Source organism: Coffea arabica, chromosome 10c (assembly GCF_036785885.1).
Source record: "Coffea arabica cultivar ET-39 chromosome 10c, Coffea Arabica ET-39 HiFi, whole genome shotgun sequence".
Taxonomy (NCBI): Eukaryota; Viridiplantae; Streptophyta; class Magnoliopsida; order Gentianales; family Rubiaceae; genus Coffea; species Coffea arabica.
The window spans coordinates 39,836,593-39,862,397 of NC_092329.1; the positions used below are offsets into that span (position 1 = coordinate 39,836,593).

General features: G+C 35.8%; 2 protein-coding genes across 3 annotated transcripts; one reads left to right on the forward strand and one right to left on the reverse strand.

The window, feature by feature from the left end:
- The first annotated feature begins 7,647 nt into the window (after nt 1-7,647).
- On the forward strand, nt 7,648-10,304 carry LOC113714953 (protein SENSITIVE TO PROTON RHIZOTOXICITY 1-like). Of its 2 annotated transcripts, XM_027239101.2 has the most exons (3): nt 7,648-7,805; nt 8,498-9,927; nt 10,063-10,304. In XM_027239101.2, the coding sequence occupies exons 2-3, from the start codon at nt 8,538-8,540 to the stop codon at nt 10,116-10,118; spliced, it is 1,446 nt and encodes a 481-aa protein (XP_027094902.1). In that variant the 5' UTR covers nt 7,648-7,805; nt 8,498-8,537; the 3' UTR covers nt 10,119-10,304. The 2 variants fall into 2 exon arrangements, with proteins under 2 accessions (XP_027094902.1, XP_027094901.1); XM_027239100.2 differs by having other exon boundaries at nt 8,498-10,304.
- A 6,232-nt stretch (nt 10,305-16,536) lies between these two features.
- On the reverse strand, nt 16,537-20,981 carry LOC113713701 (FHA domain-containing protein PS1). Its single transcript, XM_027237488.2, has 6 exons — nt 20,430-20,981; nt 19,046-19,260; nt 17,905-18,951; nt 17,491-17,620; nt 17,004-17,383; nt 16,537-16,901 (listed from the first exon to the last, which is right to left on the reverse strand). Exons 1-6 carry the CDS (start codon nt 20,836-20,838, stop codon nt 16,659-16,661), a joined length of 2,424 nt encoding a protein of 807 aa, XP_027093289.1. The 5' UTR covers nt 20,839-20,981; the 3' UTR covers nt 16,537-16,658.
- Between the last annotated feature and the right edge of the window lie 4,824 nt (nt 20,982-25,805).

Here is a 25,805-nt window from a genome sequence, read left to right on the forward strand (position 1 = left end):
GAACTCTTCCGCTTCTTGAGCGCGTGGATCTCATTTTAGTAATAGTAGTCTCGTTTCCCACAGATGGCACCAATTGAAGAGGTGATTTTTGGTGGGTAGATAAACCAACCTAAATCTGTCCTCTCTAAGATGAGGTGAGGTGAATTCTTCTGTCCGAAGTGCACCTTCTTGTCTGAAGTGAGAGGCGGGGCTCCTCCCCTGGGATCACTCCGACGATCAAGTTAGTATGAGAACGAAAATAATAAGAGTATAAGCAAATGAACAGTGTGCTTATTTGTTGGGATCGTGTGGGGGGTATTTATAGGAGAGTAGAGGACAGGACGGAAAGCTCATGCTAGTGGGACCCACTCTCTGGCATTACGGCTCTATCCCCTGTCAGGAGGTCTGACCCTGACGCTGTAGCCTTCTGGGTATGATGACGGCGAGTATTGTGCAGGTGCCATTAAGTGCCTCCAGTGCTTTTCAGATAAAGCACTGGTCCTGGGTGATGCCAGGTGACTTGACATCATCAGCGTGCAGCTGAGGTGGAGGTGCCGAGATCGACTACACAGTAGGCTAGGGAGATGGCCGAGCTCAGGGGTTATGCCCAAGACATGGATGAGCTCTGATGAGGGACGAGGTGAGTTCACCTCGGCCACGCGGGGCGGCCGAGGTGAGCATCCTCAGGTATCATATCTAACCATCCTTGATTGTTGTTCAAACAACTCTCTCAGGTGTTGTACAATATCATACGCCCCCATGTTCATGTGCTGCTGCTGAAGCTGAGGAGTCATGGAAGCTACCATGATACATGAAGCTTCCCTATTGTCATCCTTATGTTTCTTATAAGCATTTCTAACAGCAGCAGGTGCAGTAGGTTCAAGCTCTTGAGGCATTGGACCATCAAGTACATACTCAATTTTCTCATGAGTGAGAACGATAAGGACATTATGATGCCAATCAAGAAAGTTCGTGTCGTTGAGTTTGCAATCACTAAGAATAGTACGAAGGCTCAAATTGTTACTCATTCTACAACAAAATGAAAGATAGAATTTGTTAGAAAAATGTTTTGTTTAATAAAATCATAAAAACTTCAAAATTATGATTTTATTTCCACTATTTTTTTCAAATCAATTACCCTCTAAAATTGAATCGGGAATTTCTAAAATTCCATAGTGGCTAAGATCTTATCTTAATTTATTTCGACCTTGAGTGTGTCCCAACAAATCGAAAATAATTATGAAAGATAGGTACTTTTACCAATTACAACTTATTGTAATTCCTAGATCAGTTGGGTGTCAACTCTTGACTTTAAATCTCTATGAATCAACCCAACACTTGCCTCCAAAATTAATGATTTTGAGTGAATCCCAACAAATCATAATTTTAGCTAAATCAAACCCATCATTCTTGAGAACATTTCTAATAGCAAAAACACATAGTAAGTAAGGCAGCCTTGGGTGAATCCCAACAAACTAGCACTTAATAACTACTCTAGTTTTATACTATAATGATGGAAGGCATTTTATTGATTTAATATTATAGTTGAGGGATTTGTCCCTTTTTCCAAAAATATTTTATAATTAAAAATTTTTTAAAAAATTGCTCATTTGGTCTCATCAATAAACATGCATATAACCATTTCAAACTTATAAACATGAATTTAAATCGTGGATGGTTGTGGATATTCCTAAACTAATTTCCCCGGCCATTGGGAAAATTAGCATGTGACTAAAACCTTTAATATCGAGATGAGCTCCTTCGTCGTCGTATGCATCCTTTCTCCTTTTCTAATATAAATTATATAAATTCCTATTATCTATTTCTATCTATTGTACATTACAAATAGTATAGAAGAAACTCCGAGTTACATTCGGGGGGAATTTAGATGAGAAAAGAAATTACAATTAGAAAATAAGAAAGGCAGGACACGCAGGCCCGATTTTAAAATTAATCACAACCATTCAAACCTAGAATGATTGTAACCATTCAAAATATCACAATCATATTGCGTACTATATCCACAACCATCCACCATGCATTCTCATAATTTAAACAACTTTAAATAAAAGAAAAGCACGTAAATAAGCAATCTCAATTCATGGATTAATTGGATTTAATTCCTAAGGTTCCAAACAAATTTTGGGTCCATGCATACGCAAGAAATATTGGTAAAATTAAATTTTATTAGATCAACTTTATCCTCAACTAATTTGAGGAAAGAATGGGAAAATAATTCAAATTAATCAAATTAGTTCTAAATTAATTCTCAAGCTAATAATATATGAAATAAATGATTCCATAACACATTTTAACAATTAAAATGGGATTTAATTCAGAAGATTGCCAAGAGTTCAAAACTTCAAGTTTTAGGAAAAAAAAATTTTTAGTTTCCTAAACCACTCTTGCAATCATTTTCTAGCATCACTGGCGACCACCACTGGCCACCATTTCTACTGTCGCCACCACTGGGTTCTGCACTTATCACCAGTAGCAACGGCTCCCAGCAGTAGCTCCTAGGTGGTCGCAACAATGGAGCTCAGCTACAGCAGCAACCTGCTGCAACTTTTTCTTGCATAGGTTGCTGCTGCAATTTGCAGCAGTTTTGATGCATTCTCACGCCTTAAAAACTCTTGGTTTGCTTACCCAGCAACCACCAAGAGCTATAGCAACCTTCCACCACCACCAAGGAAGCCTCCCATGGCCTCACAAAGCAGCGGCAGCAAGCAGCAGCCCTTGGAAGGTCGTTGGCAGCAATGTCGGCTGTTGCAGTAGCAAAACTGCTGCACTTTGGCTGCAAACCCTTTTTTTTTCCATAAAACTAAGAGACCAGCAACTCTTGCAGATCATCAACAGAGATTCAGGTCTGATTCCATCTCATAAGAAAAAGAAAACCTGATAATCATGTTGGACAGCTTGACCCGCAAATGCCCGGCAAAGTGATGATCAAAATTCAAGTTTTGATTGAATGAATAACCAATAAAATCTGTAACTTTTCCAGATTTTAAAGGTTAGTCAGAGGCCTCAAAATTTCAGAAAACCAAACCCATAACAATGCTATAATCAGATTACAGCAAACTTGTTCATTCAAAACTTTCTTGGCTAATGCAAGGGATTAAGATGGAAGAATATCAGACTAGTCGGAACCGTAACAAGAGTCCAAGGTGCATGAAACCAGTTCCAAGTTTCCATATAGTCACAATATTTATATTCCTCCGAAACTTATTCTACACACAATTTCGTATATCAATTAAATCCAACCAGTAACATTAATCCATGAATCCAAAATTGCTTAAAATCATACGTAAAATTCTTAGGGATGGCTTTGATACCACTGTCGAGTTTTAGGGATACTACGCAGCGGAAAAATAAAAATTTTTCCCTAAAACCATCCAGGAATCACCCTAGATTTTATGTATGATGTACTAAAAGTAGGGTTTTATGATTACCTTAATCCAAGTGGCGTCTCCCTGCAGCGTTGTTTGAGGATGGTCAGCCCTTGAGCAGTCCATTTGTCCTGCATCTACTGATATCCACGCTAGAGCAACCCTGGATCGTCTCACGAACTATGTATTGAAGAGAAAAATGTGCTAGCCTTCTTACTCTTTTCGAACATATATTTTTTTCTCTCTCTCGTATGTGACGCTCACAGACTCAATTTTTCTCCCGGTTTTCTTTTTACCTCTTCTTTTGTATCTGTATCTTAGCCCAAAAAAAAAAAAAACAATTGGAGAGAGAGATATATATATGATAAGATAGAATGATGAGTCTTCTTGTCTGATTCAAAATCAAAACAATAAGACTTCTCATTACACAAGACTCTATCTATCATTATCTGATAGATAAGAGATAACCATTTACTCTTATTTGCTCAAATAGGCCTGGGATTAATTTTCTTTTAAAATTAAACCCCGATAATTTACATAGTTTCAATCCAGGATTAAGTCTCTATTGCGTGTGACCCAATAGGTCCCGAATGCATTGGTAATAATTATGGTTTAATAATTAGATAAAATAAACGACTTTTTTTTATCATAACTTATAATAAATAATTAATCCATAATTATAAATCACGAGCGGTGTCTAGCAACACATCGCGATTGCCCAATTATTCGGAATTAGTCAAGGGAATTTGACCTAACCTTTCCATAAGAAAATACCGTGTAATTATTATCCTTTCACCAAAGATATCCAATTAGTCAGGAATAAGGAATAAGTGCCAATTCTCTGATGACTAATTAAATTTTCTAGTTCCCGAAATTTACCCTTAATTAGGTTAAATTGAAGACATTCTTCAATTTACCTAATAGTCGACTTTATGGTTAATTTCTCACTAGTGGCCATCCGGATATCAACTTCTTCTATCAGAGTGGTAAATCCTATCTTGATCACCCATTTTCTTTACGTGCTTCACGCTACATCCAACTTCTACACTTTAAGGTACTCTCAAAGAGTAACATGTAATTAGAGTCAAAATGTAGTGATTCCCACTCAAGATTCTATGGTGATCTCAAGTCGTAGGATCACTTACACAATTTTTCACTAGAGATACACCATTGGCACTAGATAGATATCCTAACGGGATCTCTAAACGGATCACTCCAATGCATTTGTACTTTTCAAATCATCTACACATTAGCCTAAGTATCTTCATACCATAGTTGATGAGAACAACCACTAATTACATTAATTAGAGGCTAACTGTGTACTAGTTTTACCGTACTAAAGATGCCCTATTTCATTAGTACAAAAACTAGGGAATTTTAATAATATTACTATAAATGCGATTGATATCTCATAGTCACCAACTCTTGTGACTATCATCACATTAGTAAATATTCTAAGGACTTTATCGGTTGTATCTAATATTTAACAGATAAATAAGAAGTTATTAAAATACAAAACATATAATAAGGAATGTATAAAATAAAAACAAATATATTGTTTTAGGGCATACATTCCAACAAAATTTGACTCACTATCAACAAGCGAATTTTTAAATTCTACTTAATTATCGTAAAGCTTGGTTCTTCTGATGACAGAATACTGAAATTTTATTCTTATCCAACCTTTGATGTTTCATCAAATGGTTACGGAGATTACGAATTTTCCATCAAGTTTCACTTTTCCTAATTTTATTTCTTGGGGCTTCATATAATTCAACTTTTACCATCTCAGGAATGTTTTAGTGTAGGAAGACTCAACAGCTGTGACAAAAACAAGCATTTGGATTGGTATTATTTGTAAAAATAAAAATTATTTATTTACATCAGAAACACGTTTTTCAAATTATCTGTTTATTTTTTCAATCATCTTTTTATTTCATATATATCACATTATAAATAGTACTATAGTAATTATTCTAAATAATATTTCAAATAATAAGCTATCCAAACACATAAATTTTTGGATAAGGGAAGCTATCTATGCTAGAGCATTTCTTCATTGTAATGTCTACAGCAATTCAATACAATTTTTCATTGCTAAGATGCATTCAGGCCTTACAACATACTACGGATCCTTCTTGTATTCTACCGTTACTAAAGTGATTTTCCTCATTGAATATACAAACATTTATTACGTGATTATCTTAGGCATTATTCAATCACTGATAAATTCATTCATGATTATTAATACACATTAAAAGAGCTACTAGAAGAAATTTGAAAATTTTCTAACCACCACGGCTACTGCATTTTTGCACCTCGTGCTCAACAGTACCTTGGTTTTCAAAATATAAAGAACGCCACATTCCAACTCGTTTGAGGTTTCTCCAATTACTAGTGGTGATTCCATTAATTAAAAAAATGAATTGTAGATATTGCAAGCTAGGAAATTTTTTGTAGAAAAATTTTTATATTTTTCGTGAACATATTTTTTAATCATTTTTTATTTTACGTATATCAAATTATTATAATATATTTTTCTATAAAAATTCCTAAAAATAGCAATCCAAACAGGATCTTAAACACGTAGAAGACTTTTAGGCGAATGGTACAATCAATTGTCATTAACTATTATAGTGGCTATTTTTCAAAAATTTTGATATTTATAATTATTGTTTTACTCTCTTTGAATCTAAGTCATTTCTATTATAGTGGCGATTTTTCAAAAATTTTGATATTTATAATTATTGTTTTACTCTCTTTGAATCTAAGTCATTTTGTGTCATACATAACTGATAATTTCATTTGAATCATAAATTTTTAAAATTATTCTGTAAAAAAAAACTATTATAATGTGGTACATATGAACTAAGAACATTATTGAAAAATGTGTTTAAAAAATTACGTTAAAAAACTCACAATTCAAACAAGACTAATAGTTTTCGGAAGCAATTCATGGTGGTGATTCCATCATTTTCAAATTTTGTTACAGCCATCTACAAATTTTGTTCGTCAATTTTCCCTTGGTTCAATCCAAGGTGAGAAACTCCAGAGCAACGGCTGCGATTCTGTTTTGGACCCCAAAAGATTGTGGGACCCAAACTAAAAGTCTTCTTTGGACCCCATAAACATTGTGGAACCCAAATTAAAAGTCATTATTGATGGTTTGTAGGACCGCAAGAAAAAGCAATGTTTTTGAAAATCGGACCGGATTAGTCGGTTCGACCGGTTAAACAACGAACTGGTCATGGCACCGATCCGATTCAATGCTATGGTTGACTTTGTCAGAAAATCGGTCAAGAATCGATCAAACCGTAAAAATCGCGGTCGAATCGCTATTGAATCGGTTTTCAACCTTCCTCTTTTATTTTTTTTTTTTCAACCTTCCTCTTTTTTTTTGCAAAATACAGCTATCAAGATTCGAACTCAAAATCTTTGTAATAGAAGACCAATGTATTAACCGTTGCACCATCACATCCTATTAGTTTTTTTTGATAACTTATTTATATAAAGCAAACACTCATATTTCTTTTTTCCATTTTTCTTACAAAATCTCATCCTCTCATGGTTCTTTCTTTTTAATTTTCAACTCTCTCTCTCTCTATTCTCTTTTTTATCAAACCTCTTTATTTTTAATTTACTGATGTTTTCTTCCATCTTTTAATTTTGTTTTTGTCTATTAAATTGAATAAAGTTCAAAAAGAATTATTTTTTTAACCCAAATTATTTAATGCTACAACCACTCACTTTTATCTCATTTTTTGTTTTTTATCAAGTTTACATTTCTATTTTCGATTTTCTTGATTTCTTTCGAACTCCAAACTTTCTTTTTTAAATTGCAATATCTAAAACGTAAATTAAAATTTAAGTTCACAATATCTAAATTCTCATAGACATGAATTTTGTATAATTTCAAAATATTGTGATATTTTTGGGTTGGATTTAGATATAATTGAAATTGAGATGAAATTTATTTGTTTTAACTTATAATTTAAAAAATTTATTTTTAAAAAATTCAAGTTATTAAAAAATAGTAAATCTTTCATGATATAAAGTATTAAATTAATCCATTGCATGTCTTATTTTGTACATATATATATTTATATAAATAATTTTTTAAAAAATTCATTGAATCGAGATTGAATCGGTTCGATCGATTGAATCTCGACCCTTTCACTTCACCGATTCAATGAACGGTCCGACTTTTAAAACATTGAGAAAAAGGTCCCACCAGTACAATGAGTTGACAAAGACACAAACTTCTATATTACAGCTGCTACTGCTGCTAATATTAGTATATATTTTCTGAACTCAGCTTCATCGCTCTTTCCCATTTCATGTTGCTACCATCCATTCAACATAAAAACTGATTCCATCTTTAAGATACATGTCTCCAGCCAGCTCTCAGCAGAAAAGTGGAGTAGCATAACCTTGAATCTGGTCAGTCTTTCTCAGCTTTTATTTTATTTTTTTGGTTTCCCTTATTTTATCAAGAATTAATACTTCGGCTGTCTGAGAAGTCTTTGGTTGATGCTATGGTATTAGCGTATGTTCAGTTGAGTTTGCGGAAAGATTGGATTTTTATTTGAAATTTGATGTGTTTCTTGGGATTTAGGAGATGGGTTTTTTGATGATTTGTTGGAATGATGCTTGAGATCTTGGGTCTGCTGAGGATGTCATTTTATTTTGTTAGTGAAATATTGCTATTTCCTGAATTTTTTGGAGGGTTTGGTGGTGAAGGATAGTGTGAACTTGTGATAACAGTTGTATGTGAAGTTTGACTTTCCTTTCGAAGCAGGTCTGTGATGAAATTTTAGTTTGGGGGCTTCTAGATTAGATTAGAGTTGCAGAAACTTCAGCTTAATTATCAATTAGATGAATCTTGTAAAGATAGAAAAGTTGGTTAAAAAGAGTGCAGATTGGGGCTGGAGGTTTCAAATTATTGAAAGATCTAGCTTATTAGCTTCTTATCTTTGGATTAGCATGGAGGGATTAATAGGTCTGTCTGTCCGTCACTCCTATTTGGTTATGTAGGTATGCAAAACTTGAATTGTAGCAGAATAGCTATCTTGTTTCCGTTCTTGAGTTGAGTTATGATGTGGTTCCGATGTTTCTGCTCCTTTGAATTGCAGTGTATCAAGCTGTCGTTTTGTTGTATTGAGAAGTTGACTTATGATGGACCCTGATGAAAGGTTGCGTACAAACCCATGGACAAAGTCATCCTCATCTGCCAGTGATGCACTAAGGCAATTATCCCCTGACAATCAATCTTTTACGAATTTTAGCTCGCAGCAGCAAAAGTGGGAAGATTCTTCATCAATGGATTATAGAACTAGGATTGAACAACAATTCTCTGAATTTACCAGTCCATCAGAAAATTTATCTTCAGCAGCTTGTGGAGCCAATAACCAAACCAAAAATCACGGTCACGAAGATAAGCGGATGCGAGAAACTTCTAATTCAAATAATGTCCAAGATTGGGATCCTAGAGGGATGCTAAATAATCTCTCTTTCCTGGAGCAAAAGATTCATCAACTGCAGGATCTAGTACATCTGATTGTTGGGCGGAGATGCCAAGCTGTTGGCCAATCAAATGAACTTCTAGTTCAGCAGCAGCAGCTTATTACTGCTGATCTCACTTCTATAATCGTTCAATTGATATCTACTGCTGGGAGTCTTCTTCCATCTGTGAAGCATTCCCTCTCCTCCGTTAATCCTCCTGTTACTCAGCTTGGGCAGTTTGGAGGATCCATAACTCCTCCTGTTACGAGTTTTGACAACAGTGGTAGGGTGGTGCACTGTGATGTGAAAAAGGTAGAAGATCAACCCAATGAGGTGGACCTAATAGGAAATGCTGGTATTGAACAGAACTATGTGGTTGAAGAGCATGAATCCAAGGATGAGGAGGACGCTGACGAAGGAGAGAATTTACCACCTGGTTCTTATGAAATTTTGCAACTAGAGAAGGAGGAAATTCTTGCTCCTCACACTCACTTCTGCACCATCTGTGGGAAAGGATTTAAAAGGGATGCAAATTTGAGGATGCACATGAGAGGTCATGGGGATGAGTACAAAACTCCAGCAGCTCTTGCAAAACCTAACAAGGAATCCACCTCTGAGCCAACTCTCATTAAGAGGTACTCCTGTCCTTTTGTTGGCTGCAAGCGCAATAAAGATCATAAAAAATTCCAGCCTCTTAAGACAATCTTGTGTGTGAAGAATCACTATAAGAGAACTCACTGCGACAAGAGCTACACTTGTAGCCGGTGCCACACAAAGAAATTCTCAGTCATAGCTGATCTCAAAACGCACGAAAAGCATTGTGGCAGAGACAAGTGGCTTTGCTCTTGTGGAACAACTTTCTCTAGGAAGGATAAGCTTTTTGGACATATTGCTCTTTTTCAAGGCCACACCCCCGCAATTCCCCTGGATGAATCTAAAGTATCTGCTGGGCAATCAGACGCAGGGCAAACCAATGAACTAATAAATAAAGTGGAGCAAATAGATTTCAGTGCCCAGTCAAACATTCCTAGTGGAAGCGGGTATCAAAATGTTATGGATGGTAAAGGAAGTATAGATGATCCTGCCAGTTATTTTTCACCTTTGAACTTTGATCCAAATAATCTTAGTGGGTTGCATGAATTTCCTAGACCCTCATTTGAAGACTCAGAAAGTTCCTTCTGTTTTTTACTCTCAGGGTCATCTGAATACCATCAGAAGACAGGAAGATTTTCAGGTTCTGGTAATCTATAATAGCATCTACCACTGGATTTTCATCCCTGATACTGATATTTTTATCAGAAGACAGGAAGATGTCTGCTTCTCCTGTGACATTGAATAAAAATCGTCCGTTCTTTAGCACGTATATGTTGGTACGCTATGAAATGTTACATCTTATTTTTAATAAATGAAAAAAGCCGCCTCCATCTAATGGTCTGAGATTTTCGTGTTTCTGCTGGTGATGCATCAGTACTGAAGTGCTCTTATGCCAAATGGTCAGTTTCTTGGTTTTGCTGTCTCTATATCTCTCTAATATATTACTTAGATGCCAACTCACTGCTGTTAGTTGCTCAACATTTGTCTAGCTTTGACTAGACAGTTGTGAGTGAATTCCCTTCTGATCGTCAGAAAAAATTGTTCCCTCAGCAAATTCTGTTTCCATTTGGCTTGGGTTGGCAGGCTAACCCATATTTGGGATCGGGACCAGAACAAGAATGCATTCAGGGGAAGTTTAACCTTAATTTGAACTTATTCGGCATGATGCAACATCCCAAACTCCTAGACTAGGAACGTTAATTTCCTTTGGTTCTTGTTGCTGCATGGTGTAAACCCTTTTTTTTTTTGGGGCAGGGAAGGGAAGCCAACCCCTTTTTTATTAAAAGAAAAACGATATAGTACATCAACCTTCGCCAAGCAAAAGCTTAGTTGCACAATGTCTTTGTTTGGATTGCTTCATATTTCCCCAATTTTATTTGCTTACATCATCTTTACAATTTTCAATACACCTTTTTATCTTTCCAATATCTTTTCATCTCACATACATCACATCACAAAAAGTGCTACAGTAAAAATATCCCAAATAATCCCAAATAACTTACAATCCAAACAGACATATATCTTCTGATCCTACCTTAAATAAGTGCACACTATAAGCCCTCCTATTTTGTCTGACATTACAGCTTTTTTAACCTCAAATGGAAGCTGGGAAAAACTTGAATAAATTGTGCTTAGTCTGTAATCTTGCCAACCTTTCCGCCGCATGGTGTAAACCTTGACAGGCCTTGTGATAACATAAGTTGCACCTGAATTTCTAAAGCGATTGACTTTTTTGGTTAGTGTAATGGCTGTTTCTATTTTGACTAGACATACATGGCTAGTTTAAATGACAAACAAAGCACGCCTGCCGCCTTTGGAAAAAAAAATGACAAACAAAGCATACCTTTTGTCGGCCAAATGGGTCTAGAAGACGCAAAGGGCTACAATGTTTGATCCAGAGTGCTTTTTGTGCAGACTGTGCCAAGCACGGTCTTTCCTTAATACGTGAAGAAATTTGCAAATTTCTGTAAATAGATAAGAGTGATGTTTCTATGCAGTTCTACTTTTAGCGTGGACAAAAGTTCGCAAGCTACTTGGCTAATGGAATGTCACGTTTGTGACGAACCAATTAACAATCACTCGAATCGGTCTTAAAGTTGGGGATTAGTCCAACATTTTTTTTTTTGCCAAAAATAAAAAGTCCAAATTTTATTTTGTAAGCTATTCAAGTTCAACTAAAACAAACAAAAAATCCAACTTGCTAAATCTCATTTAACCTCCTCAAGAAATTTGGAAGTTCATTTCACAAATTCCAATCACTTCTCCGCTAAAGAAGCTCTACCCCAGTGCCAAAGAGCTATCATGATTCCATATAACAAAAGGGGGCTATAAGCGTCAATGGAGCCTATGCAGATTCGTTCTTTTTAGCACTCCGCAATGGTTTCCTTTTGATACTATCCCCTGACATCGTCATGAATATCCTTTTCCACCTAAGTTGGAGAAAATCTGAAAGTTAAGATATTTCCTTGGCTTGCAACTTAAACAATTATTACTAGGGGTGGTAATTCGGGTCCAAATCAGGTTGGCGGGCCGGGTTCGGGTCAACCCGCCAGAAAATCTGTTGACCCGAACCCGACCCGTCAACCCGTGACGGGTCAGGTATGCTGACTCGAACCGGAAAATTTTAGGTTGACGGGTTGGCGGGTCGATCCGAAATGACCCGAAACTTAATTTTAATTTATTAATTTATCACTGTAATTTCTAATAAAATCAATTTCTCACAAAACTAATTACATAATCAAGTAATAAAAATTTAAATAAGTAATTCCAAACCAAATCTAAAATAAATTAAACACCGTAAAAGTGTTTTATCCCAAACAAAATATAAAATAAATTAAAACTGTATAAAAGTAAAAAATAATATAATATATTATTTGTCCAAATATAATAATTTCAACTTCACACAAATTAAATAAATTCATTTATGATTAAGTAATTAATGCCTTTGAAAAAAAGAATAACTTAGGTTAGTTAGATAAAATTATTTTTATATTTATTAAATTATTTTTAATTCGTAAACGGGTCATATCGGGTCATATCAGGTCACCACGGGTTGACCCGAAATCGACATGTTTTCTTTTCGGGTTCATCGGGTCCAACCCGATTCTGACCCGAATTCCCAAAACCTCAACCCAAACCCATTAATTTCGTGTTAGGTTCGTGTCGTGTTTTCAGGTCGTGTCGAAAATTGCCACCCCTAATTATTACCATGAAGAGATGATGTGACGCCCCGAAAAAAAAAAAAGTTTGAGAACCCGGAAATTTTCTAATTTTCTAGGGTTTATTTTTTTTAACGCCCGCCTTTTCTACATTTTCTTGATTAGAAAAATTCCCCAAATAAAGTTTATGAGCAAAAATAGTTTTAAAATGATTTTTCTAATATCGGTTAGTTTTTGAGAAATAAAGAGCGTATATCGGACGTGGGACCCGCTAGTGCGAAAAGTTCGAAAAAATTCGGCCAGTTAGGTTAAGTTTTGGATATTGGGTTTAATTTACCGGATGTTAAAAGATAATTAGAGGTTGCTTAGATGGTTAATGATGGAGAGACAAAAGGATAAGTGTTACAATTAAAAGGTGCTAGGTGTCGCGACCCGATTGGAGTTGGACTTTGACTTAACTTTCTTACCTTTACTAAATACCAAAATTTGACCAAAAATATCTCATTTCTTCTTCCTTCTTGGCTGAACACTTGAGAGAAAGAAAGAGAGGAAAAGTTTCATCTTCAACTTCAAATCCAAGTCAAATCTTAAGTTCCAACCATTGGAAACTCAAATTACTCCATACAAAGTGCTAGTTAAGGAAGATTAGGAACTTGAATGGAAGGATTTTTGGAGGACAAAGCCTAAACTCCTACCTTTCTTGTGGTTTTAAGGTATTTTGCCAAGAACATCCTCTTTACTTCAATTAATTGCTTATTAGTGGTTTTTAGTTGTTTTAGATGTTGTTTTGTAGAAGATTAGCACTTGAATGCATGAATTCCAGATTAGGCTTTCACTAACCCCTATTCTGCCCGTTTCTGTTTGACCAGGTTAGAGGCCGAATTTGTGACGCCCCAAAAAAAATGAGTTTGAGAACCCGGAAATTTTCTAATTTTCTAGGGTTTATTTTTTTAACGCCCGCCTTTTCTACATTTTCTTGATTAGAAAAATTTTCCAAATAAAGTTTATGAGCAAAAATAGTTTTAAAATGATTTTTCTAGTATCGGTTAGTTTTTGAGAAATTAAAAGCGTATTTTGGACGTGGGACCCGCTATTGCGGTAAATGCATTATATTTTTTGACAACTTGTTGGAATTTTGTATTAAGTGATATTATTTTACAAGGTGCTAAAAGATAATTAGAGGTTACTTAGATGGTTTAATCTTGGAGAGACAAAAGGATAAGATTAAAATCCTAGAGGACCATTTGTCACCTAACTATTGGACCTTGACTTTGACTTGGACTTGTCTTAACCTTTACTAAACCAAATTTTGACCCAATTTCTTCCATTTTTATTGTCTTGGCCGAAATTTTTGGTGAGGAAAGAACAAGAGAGAGTTTCTTCAATTTCAACTTCAATTCTTACTCAAATCTTGAATTCCAACCGATTAAATTGCAAATCACTCCATAAAACTTGCTATCTAAGGAAGATTGGAGCTCTTGGTGGAGTTATTTGGAAGGTTAAGGTGCCTAGTTGTTCTCTCTCTTCTATTGTTAAGGTGAGTGGTGATTGAACTTCCTCCTACACTTAATGAAGCTTAAGTTATGCCTAGTGGGAGCTAAAGTGCTGAAATTTGTGGTTTATTTCTTGGTTTGAGATGAATTGGTGAAGTTTTTGATTTATTGATGATTTTTCTGGTTTAATTTGATCATGATGTTGTGGCTGTCCATGATGGTTGGAAATGATGTTTAATAACTCTAGTAGGTGTAAATGATTGGTAATTGCAACCAATTTTGGGTTTGGAAGGAATTTGAGAAAGTTAGGGTTTTATATCCCCAATTCTGTCCGGTTTTGTATCTCATGGTTAGAGGCCGAATTGGCCTTGGTTTAAAACATGAAAGTTGTAGGTATTGATGTTTTAAAGGTTCCTGTAAAATTTCAGGTCAATTGGAGTAGTGTGGAGTGAGAAAAGTCGGAAATACTGAGACAGGTCTGGGAAGGGGTGCTGCGAACAGGGTTGCCTTTTCACTCAATTTGACCGTGACTTTTCACCCTGATTCTCACCGAATTAGATTTTGGCCAAAACATGAAAGTTGTATCCAAGGCTATAAAATAGTTTCCTGTAAATTTTCAGCTTGATCCAACCACTGTAGCATGTGAAATGACCGAAATACCCTTGACTGTTTTTGAAACCTGTTTCGCGCCCAGATTTTTGTTTTCGTGTAGTCTTCCATTTTCGATCATGAAAATGCACGATTTGGCCTTTGAGGTCTTCTAATGAAATGTAGCTTGATGTATTAGCTACCATATACCTTTGGAATTTCTGGATTTGGACTTGTAGAGCCTGAGTTATGATGTTTCCGCTAGAATGCGTTTTGGTGAATCTGTTTTACGTTTTTGATGTGGTATCTTGCCTTTTTGACCTGTTTGCACTCGAAACTGGGTTGAGTGACCTTCTGCAATATTGTAGCCCTGACTCTTAGCTTCGAAACGGTGGGTCTTTCACCTTCATCCGACAATCGTAGCGCCTTTGGTACCATTACCGCAAAATGACGTCAAAACTATTTTTCTGGTTTTGAACTTAACTTTCATTTCCGGACTTTTCCCTAGCTTGACTTGTGCTAGTACTACTTGGAGCTTGCTGAATGGCTATTGGATGAACTTATTTGTGTGACTTTGGAACTGGCTGAGGAAATAATGAAGCCATGATGGCTGGGAAAGTAAGCAAATTTAGGGGAAGTGCTGTCCGAAGTTTTAAAGGGTTTGATTGCTTTGAGTTTGTGATCTAAGACTTGGATTTGAGTAAGGCAATGTTATATGATGGATGATTTCTGAGCCATGGAGGTGAGTGACCTCAAACTACTTCTAAAGTGATTTATGAACCGTTTCTTACATTATTTACTTTTGAACTGTTTCCAAAGTTACTTTTGAAATGTTTTCTTGCATATCATGTGTGCTGGCATTTGAGTGTGCCTTGTTTGCTATATTTCTTGACTTCATGACTTGTATTTTGGTTGATAACGTGTTAAGCGCTTATAATGATTTCCAAAACGAGTTTTCGAGGCGAGTGTGTACTTTATCGCACTCGACCTCGATAAAGGTGAAATTTTCGATTGAAATGTTACTTGCGCATGAATGTAAGCCTTTTGGGCTGAACTGGCCATTGCCCCTTGTTACCGGTCGTCTTGAGCCAGAAGCGGACTCGGTCAGGCGATTAGGAACTTGGGTGAACGTTTGGTATACTCGAGTATTATCTATGTAGGTTGGTGGAGCCTGGCCAAAAGCCAGGGACGGGGTGAATGAAATGAAATGAATGACCAAATGAGCGAGGAAATGTCAGGAGAATGAATGTATCCTTTCATGAATGTTACTATCGCTTTCCATTGTAAATGTTTCTTGAATTATTGATAATCCATATTTACTGTTTTGCAAATGATGTAGTTGTTTCCGGATTTATCATGTAATTTATGACAACATTGCTATATGACATCATTGAAATGAACTATTGTGAAACCGATTTGATTAATGATTTTCTGGTTACTCGCTGAGTTTTTAGCTCACCCCAAAAACTATTTTATTCCCCTCCACAAGGCTCGTGGCGAAGGAAGGACTTGTAGTACTTGTGCACGTGTATGGATGGCCTAAACTTTGTACAATTTTGGATTTGGAATTATTTTATGTATATTTGGGATTAGTTTCCGCTGCATTTGTGACATGTAATTATTGGAGACGGATGTATATTTGTGGACCATTTGATGTATACTTGAGATTTGTATTGTATTTATTTGAGAACTGTAGTGAACGACTGAGTCCCGGCGAGAGTTGGGCAGGCGGCCCGCCGAACCCTGGGGTACGCCCTAGGGGGAGGTGGGGCCGTCACAGATGACATGCCAAGAAATTATATAGTTTCTTTCTAAAAATCATATAGATTAAAACAATGGCTTTAAATGAGATAGACTAGGTATATGATCCCAAAAAAAACAAGCCAAGAGGTGATGTCCAAGTCTTAATTGTCAACTGAGCAGAGAGTGAGAATGAGGAAATTAACATCATAATTTGCTTAGCTAACTGAGCTGATCTGCTTGTACTGGGAATTGTGAAGCAATATGAGCTTCAAGCCCTTCGCAGGTTCTAATTTTGACTGCTTTCTTGAAGGGCCATTGTAGTATTTCTCCCTAAGAACAACATCATCAAGGCAAGACCAAGTGGGTCCTCTTGGAGAGCTGGCAGTCCACAAAAATCTCTCTGAGAATGGGTTCACTAGACTCTCACGGAATTCCTCTGCTGTCTCGCAGCGCAAACCCTATCAAAAATAACATTAGTCAGTCAAACTGCACGTTGCCTATACAATGATATGACATGGAAAAGATAAGCTAATGAAGGTCAGGATCCGTGGGAGCCTTACTTCTGCCATGGCCTTGATCTTGAGGGTGACATCATTACTAAGAAGGATGAGCTGTCCATTATTCCCAATTTTTCTGAAGAAAAGAGCACATTCAAGGACATGGTCTTCTGTTGTTGGTGAAACTATATCCAGTAAACTACCAAAAGGAGCATATGGGATGGAGCCAATTGAAAATTTCTCCTTTTCTTCATTTGATTCAGATAAAGGAATAGAACGAGGGGTTGGTGCAATTGGTCTCGCATCTTCCAGCGAACTCTGCACATGAATCCACCATTTTGCTTTCACCATAGATTCTTCAATCCACTGTAATGCTGAGTCAGCCCCTGCTGTTCTTTTAAACAAGGTACTATGCCTCTTCATGCTGTCTAGTTCCCTTATGACTGAAATTCACAAGGATTCATTAATAAATAATCAGAGAGGGATAAAGAACATAATTGATTGATAAAAATAAATGAGAAAATTTTTGAGGATTGAGAAAAATTTTTACCAGTTCTGGGGATGATTAAACTAGTTCCTTGGAGACCTTGCATTAGCTGCAATGCCTTCCTTGACTCTTTGTCTAGCAAACAAGCAGTGTCCACAACCATGGTCCAAGTCCTATTTTCTTCAGAAGAGTTCTGCAATTTATTACACACGTTTGTGAGTATTGTTGAAGTGCCGAGGCAGAAATTCATTCATCCTCAAAAAAATGGAGAGCAAATATGCATTAAAATATGCAAGTCTGAACCATAAATTACATGTCATTGTGATTCAAAGAGATTAACTGATATTTTTCCTTATCACAATAGTTTTTGACTGCATTCTGTTGAAAACATGTTATAACACAGTCTAACAATAACTGTTAGACACCTTAATACATTGACTTGAAAGAACAATAGGCAAAGAGCCAATCAAAACTTACTAGAAAGGAATGAGTTGCCTCTGTCATTTGTGGATTCTTCCCAGATGTAGAGCTTCCTATTCTTCCGGCTGGGTCTGAAGCTTCAGATTTGGTTTTACTTGAGTTCACCAGAAAAGACTGAAAGGGCACCCTATCTTCCCTAACCTTCAAGATAGCTGCCTTTGACCTAGCTAGACTTCTAGGGGCAGGATTTGCTGATTTCTTTTCTCGAAGTAAATTGCTGACTTGATTCCGATCATCTGAAAGTACAAGCATGTCTAGACGTTCATGTTTAATTGAACCAGCATTTTTCAAAGGACATGATCTATATGATTTTAAATGGTTAATCTCTTCCAACTTTCCCAATCTTTTCATGGACTTAAATAGATGAGTTTTAGGAGTCATGTTCTCTTTATCTGGTGTAAAAGCTTCTTCCACATGATCATCCAAAGAAGAAAGCAGAGAATCCACACTAAATTGGTGTTTCACTTTACCCAGGTCCATCGCCTTTAATGGCCTATTTAATAGGATATCGGGAGTGTGATTCTCTTTATCTGAAGTAAAAATTTCTTCAGACCAATCTGCAGCAGTAAACAAATCTTGTGAAGGTGATCCATTTCTGATATTCTCGTTGTTCTCCAATTGTATCATTAGATCAGCATTGGCCTCTATGCAATCTTCTCTATCTCTGCCAGTTTCAATATGAACAGAAGCAGATTTACCCCTTCTTTCCCATATGCTCATACCAGATCTTCTCTGTGATGTTACTGGGCGACTATCAGGATCCTCTTCATGTGAGGCAGAAGCAAGGCAGACTTTCCGGATACTGTCCTCTTTATCAAATTGCCAAACAGGTTGCATTTCAGCAATTTCAATCTTATTCTCCGCATCCTTTTCGAAAGGAAATGTTGGTTTTATGTGTTCTTCACGCATTATTACAGTTTCTGATGGAGTTAATTGTTTAATCGATGAGATCATGTTCATATCAGCAAACAGTAAATCCAAACCTTCAAAGTAATCACCGACACAATAAGATTGATCATCTTGAGGGTACAAGCCATCCTCATCCTGTGGAATGAGACAACCAAGAATGCATATTACAATACAGTCCATCCAACGGCCATATTGTCTGAAGAATGCAGATTAGAATCTTCAAGCTAACCTGATGCATAGGTTTTTGTTCTGCTCTTTGTTCCACTGGCTCCAACTCATCCAATGGAGGCACAAAAGGGTTCTTCATATCATATGCATGGCTCAGTGGCACCCAATGCAGTCTATACACTCTAGTTGATCCACCAAGCCGCAGAGTATCACCCTCATTCAACTTTACCTGAACACCAGCCTCGATCTTCTTCCCAGATACCCAAGTCCCATGTACTGAAAAGAACAATAATTAATTGTAAACCATGATTTCACGTAAATTGATCTCCAATTGTTGTTCATAATAGTAATCTACACTCAAGGAACCAATCCCTCACCAATGGAAAGGAAATGAGATTCATAAAGAGACAGGAAAGGGAAAAAAAATTATCAACAGAACTAAACAACTACCAGATGATAGATGAATCCAGAAACAAACAAGAAAAAAGAGGATATATGTCTTTATACAAGATTAATTGAGGACTAATAATCACCAAATAGAGGATATAGAGGATTAATCAAATAGAGAATTAATCAAATTAGTAGAGGATATATGTCTTTATATGTCTACATAATCAAATTTTGCATCATCAATAATCACCAGATGATAAATGGTACCAGAACATAAGATGAACAAATACATGTGTCTAGACAGCAGATTAGTCAGTAATAGATTTGGTACCTGCATTACACTAGCCCCATCCCCTACCCCTTTCTTTCTCCAGAAGAATAAGAGATGGATTGCACGATAACAAACACATTAAGAATCAGTAAAGGAATCAAAAACGAAAACATAATACTCCTAGTATCCACATGTAGTCCCTACTTATCAACAAAGACAGAGAAGAGATTCCAAGATAAAGTTCTTAACCAAGTCATAATCTATCTTTCTTCTTAGCTGTTAGCTGATCTAGAATGAAGACTATATACAGAACAAACACAAAAGGAATAAACAAAACAATGTTTAGTTTCAAGAACTATCAATTACTATCGAGAACATATCAACTATCACATTTTTTAAGCCATAAACAGAAAACCCACTATAAATTCACATCAATAGTGAAACTAATAAAATGTTCCCATCCGACAGTATCCCAAATAATCCAACAATCTACAAAAACCTAGAAATCATCAAATTTTGGACAAGCCCATCAAAGAAAATTCACCCCAAAATCAAGAATCATCAAAAACGCTAAACCCAACAACCTTTAAACTCCCACATAAGAAAACCCCATGAAAGATTGACCAAAATTAAACAATATAAAGGAATTAAAACAAATAATCAGGAACTAATATATCAATCACCAAGTTTCTGAAAACCCATATGAAAGAAGTAAAACTAAAAATGAAAATAGGACCCAAAAAGGAAAAAGCAAAAACAATTAAAGAACAATAGAAATGAGTACCAGAGGATAAGTCGATGACAGAGAGCGATTCAAGAGAGGGAATGGAATGAATGCGTAGATGGAATCTACTGATGCTGGGGTGTTCCACCGTGATATTACAATCTGGGTGCCTACCAACCACCAAAATCTCTTCCAACAATCCTTCTTCTTGCTTTTCATCTTTAGGAATCATCCAAGTAGTAGAAGAAGAAGAAGCAGCAGTAGGCAGCAGCGAATCAGGAGGCGTATCTATGAGGAAAATGTTCTTTAAAATGGAGTTGTTCTTCAGTACTGTGAATACCGGGATTTTCTTCTCCTTTTCTTCTACTTCTTTTCCTTCTTCTACTGCTGATTTCTCAAGCTCCTTTTCAATTTCTGTTGCCATTTTTCTCTCCTCTGTTTCTTGAGTTTTTGTGCGTATGTGTTGCATGTGCAGGGGAAGCAGAAGTAGCAAAGGCAGGCGTGGGGTCGGGGGGATGGTGAAATGAAAATTTGAACGGAAATGGGAAAGGTAGGCATGTAAAAGATGACCGTTAGGGTATGGTGCTTGCCGTATTGGCACATTGGCTGGTGATTTCTTCATGTGGAACGGCCAAAATATTATGGCTTGAAATATAAAACAAAAATTAATTATTCAGGAAAATTCTTTTACCCCTGCAAAAATGACTACAAACTCTTTTGAAAAAGAAATGGCCCCAGATTTGAATTCAGTAGTGTAAAAGTTTTAATTTCGGAGACATTTTTTGGGGAAAAGATAATTGTCGGCATAATACTAAAATGGATTAAAAAGAAGGGGAAAAGAAATTTAACTGTGGATGTTACCTCAAGAAAGAAAATGTTTATAAGTCTTGCTGGGGTAGAGATTATTGATTTCTTGCTTATATTGTTATGTTACACCTAATATATCTTTATCAAAATAAAATATTGTGATCTCATTTAAAACATGTGTCTGCCTATACATTGTAGTATTTAAAAACAAATTTCCGATGCATCTGTCTACTGCTATTAGTGCAGTTCTTTTTTAAATTAATGAAATCATCATTACTATATATACTGCTCTTAGTGCAGTTCTTTTTTAAATTAATGAAATCATCATTACTGCTAAGGTTTCAAATATTTCACTGATCACCCCTATTAGAAATTTGGATCCCATTACTTACATAAGATGCAGTGAAAGTACTACCCTACCCTAAGACATTATGCTTTATTACAAATGAATATTTGACAAAAAAAAGGTTAAGGCACTAAATAAATGAGATTAAGTAATAAAATCAGAATAATGGTTTGTTTCATCTCAAATTAGCAATTATAATTGCAATAAAAAAATGGTGCCAATTGCAACCCCAAGATGGCATTATTTTTGTGATGTTGACAAAAAAAGTTAAGGCACTAAATAAATGAGATTAAGTAATTAAACCAAACTAACGGTTTGTTTCATCTCAAATTAGCAACTATAATTGCAATAAAAAAATGGTGTCAATTGCAACCCCAAGATGGCATTATTTTTGTGATTAATATCGCTTGACAATGACAAGGATAGACTACCTTAAACAATATGTATAGAAGGATTTTATTAAAAAGAGAAATGGGAGGAAAAGAAAGAGAAAAAAAATGTTGAATACGAAAAGATTTTTTATTGAATCTTGTTGAGCACACACCATATGCGATTTTATAAAAATTGAAGCAAAAAGGAAGAGAAACCTAGGCAATTTTTAAATTTTTCTGCTCAGATTCGCAACAATCACACACTACAAGTAAATCTACCCTTATTATACATTTGAGTGCTACCATCTGAGTATCAGAGCATGACATTGTAATGTCGATCATGAGAAATACAACCTATCTATGAGACCATGATATATCTTTTATATTCATCATAACTGGTGAATAATCTGATTGTTAGAAGTAGACAAAGTTAGCATACAACGATTTGACAGTTAGGTCTTGATATCGAACTATTAATATTTGTGTGTCCTATTAAATCTTGATTCGAGAGTGCCCTTGATGTTCTGTTTGTTATGTTATTTCGTGATACATGCAATTTTGTAAACTATTCATGTTCAGAGATTAGTAACATGCTTTTGAGTGATGACTAGCTTGTTTTGTTGAATCGAGACAAAACTTATTCATGCTTTTGTTGCTGATTTGTTGACTAAGACCTGTATGCTTTCTGCATCAATACTGTACTTTCACATTACCAACTACAATAAAAAGGATCAATATTTTTACCTTAAATTTAGATGTTCACACTAATAATTTGATAACTTTGTAGAGCTAGTCATGTCTTTATATGCTATTGTAAATGATAGAAAATATGGTCATTGCAATTTGCACTGGCAGTTGCAAAGATCACTGTTGCTTCAAGTTGTTGCTATGTATCTTTTCAAACTTCACTTATATCCCCTAACCTTTTCTATAGAAGAATTGCACCAATCGTCCCTCATATATCATTGATATGAAAATTTAGTTCATCAGAATGAAAATGAGCAATCTTAGGGTCTATTTGATAACATACAAAAGTGCTAAAACTGAACCTTAGCAAACATTCAGATGTTTTGAGTGTTTGATAAATGAAAATCTATCTGCTGCTGAACTTGTGTGTATTTTTTCAACACAAGAATCCTAATTAAATGTTTAATTTCACTTATGAATAGAATACTCAATATGGCAAGAATTGCAACGCTGGCAATGGCTATTCCCACAACCATCTATTGGACAAAGATGGTACTTTTAGGGTCGATGAAGAAGGTGGTGAAGTATTTCCCCGAGATATCCCTATCGACGAAGGAGGGAATGGGTGGTTGAATGCAGTGAAGATGGACACATAGATAGCAGTAGCATAGCTCTAGTAGATGGAATGGGGGAAGGAGGAGATGTAAACGGCTATGGCAATTCCACTTAGACCTGGGGTTTGGATTGAAGGAGATTGAAGACAAAACCATTGATCCCTTGTATTTTGGTCAACATTGGAGTGATCTGTCACTTTTACCCTTTAAAAATTAATCACATGATGTGTCATGACTTGTTTTAGCCAAAATTCGAACGGAAAAGTGATAAGGGATCAAAAGTGATAACTTTTTATTTGTCATGGACTAAAATGAACTAAAATTACTCATTTTCATTTAAGGGACTAAAATTTCAGATCAGTGATATGCAAGGGATCATTGGTGCAATTCTCCTTTTTACTAATTGTTTTGTTATTTACTAATACAACTTGTGTACATTCAGAAAAGGGCATATATGGAAAAAAATTGTCATCTCACTCCTCAAAATACTTTTTAATAGTATTTTTTCTAAATTGGATTGATTTTGTTACTAATCCTTAAGTTCAAGGGATGTTTGTGTAATTTTTAAAATCTCAAAAAAGGTCAGTAAAAATGTCAAAAACTTCAAGGAAGATTTCTAAAATTATCCCTATTTACTCTATTGGATCTCATAATAATCTTACTTGCATATTTGATATATAGTAATAGTACCTACAACATATTTAACAAGATAAAATTTCATAAAAGAAAAAGGCTTGAAAAAACATAAAAAAACTCAATGATTTTTGGTTTTGGAAAGTTAATCGCTTCTAGAGTAAAAACAATTTCAGTCAAATTTTGTTTATGTGACCAAATATATGCCTATATTACTTTTGTGAAGTTGTAATTTGTAAGGCCCAAAGACAACCTAAAAGGGGGGTGAATTAGGTTGATTAAAAATACTTTATTGAGTTTATGCACTTTTTCTTTAATAAAAAATTACCTTATTTTCTAGTAGTGATCAGCCAAGTAAATTTAAACACGAGAGCAATGTTGATCAGAAATAAGAGTGTATATAAGCAATGAGAATTTTATTAAACAAAAGGAATAAGATAGAGTATCAAACCGATTGTCTACCAAGCTTTCCTCAAACTTGAATACCAATCACAAAGATGAGTACCTTCTCTTTGATGAATAATAATCAACTCAATGTACAATGGAGGGATCACTTCCTCCTTACCCCAAGTCTCACTTAGTCAAGTTAGGAAGTTTTACTATCACTCAAATAACCCTCAACAAAGCTATACTATTGAAAATTTCAAACACAAGAGAAGTGCTTACAAGAACTTCACACTACTTGGAGAACAAATCTTGCTTAGGGATTATTTTCTAACTAAAATATCTCTTGAAATCTTATAAACGAAGTGTGCAAAAGTCCCTCCTTGGTTCAGAATCATTTGTATTTAAAAGGGACCAAAAATGGACTTCATTAATGCTTCCAACGGATAGAAGGCAGATGAAGAGTCAGCTAGTCGTTGGGGCTGTCGGACGTCCGATAGCTTAATCATCGTCCGAAAATCAGCCAAGTTGTCGTTCGGACGTCCGATGGGATTTTATCGTCCGATAGCTTCTGCATCCGAACGTCGTCAGAGAGTCATCAAAACTTTACGAAATTTTTCGGACGTCCGACGCCATCGATGTACGTCTGAAGCGTGCGTCCGATCCTCCCGGACGTCCGATGCTTCCTCACGAGCGTCCAACAGAGTTTCCTTCTTGATATTCTTCATCCTTTCGGATGTCCGACAGCTTCCTTTTGGACGTCCGACATGAGTGCCCTGTTTTTGCTTCTTCTTTTGGTTGATTTTCTTTTCTTGATACCTTTGTACCTAATTCTCTAAAAAGCAAAACACTTATATTTGAAGAGAATTAGATAACCATTTCAAAGTGCTTTGTGATCATCAAAATCAAGAATAACATTCTTCCCCTTTTTGATGATGGCAAAACAATGGTTTGAAATGAAATTTGATGATTACAAATAGGCTCCCCCTTTCTCATTTGATAAAAGCTCCCCCTTACTTAGTCAATCATAGAACAAAAACAGTTTATCCCCGACATTTTACCAACTGTCCAGCCAATTCAACGCATCTCGCACATATCCATATTCATATCTACATATTTCTTCTCCTTTTTGTCATCACAAAAGTCAAAAGGCAGTAACATGAACAAGAACTAAACATTCATAACAAAATAGCTTACGAGCATCACAAACATTACATCCACATATCTAGTTTTAAACATTACAAGCACCAGAATCAAAGAAACAAAACAAAAAAAAATCCGAGGCAGCCATCTAACATCCAGCAAATAGAAAATAGTCAAACAGAATGCAAATGATCCTAATAGGGCTAGTGATCCTAAATGGTAAACTAAGTGGGCCCAGGCGTCCTTCGAGTAAGCAGATACTGAGAGAGATCCTCCTCCTCAGTGTCTTCATCATCTTCAGCATCTTCACCAACTGGTTTCTTGCCTTTGTCAGATGTGGAAGGATCATGAGGTGCCACAGGAGTAGAGGTGAAGTCGATGGGAGCAGGACTCATAGAGCGAATAGGAGCTGATGAACTGGGATCAGTAGAGCGTGGCTCTTTGCCATGAG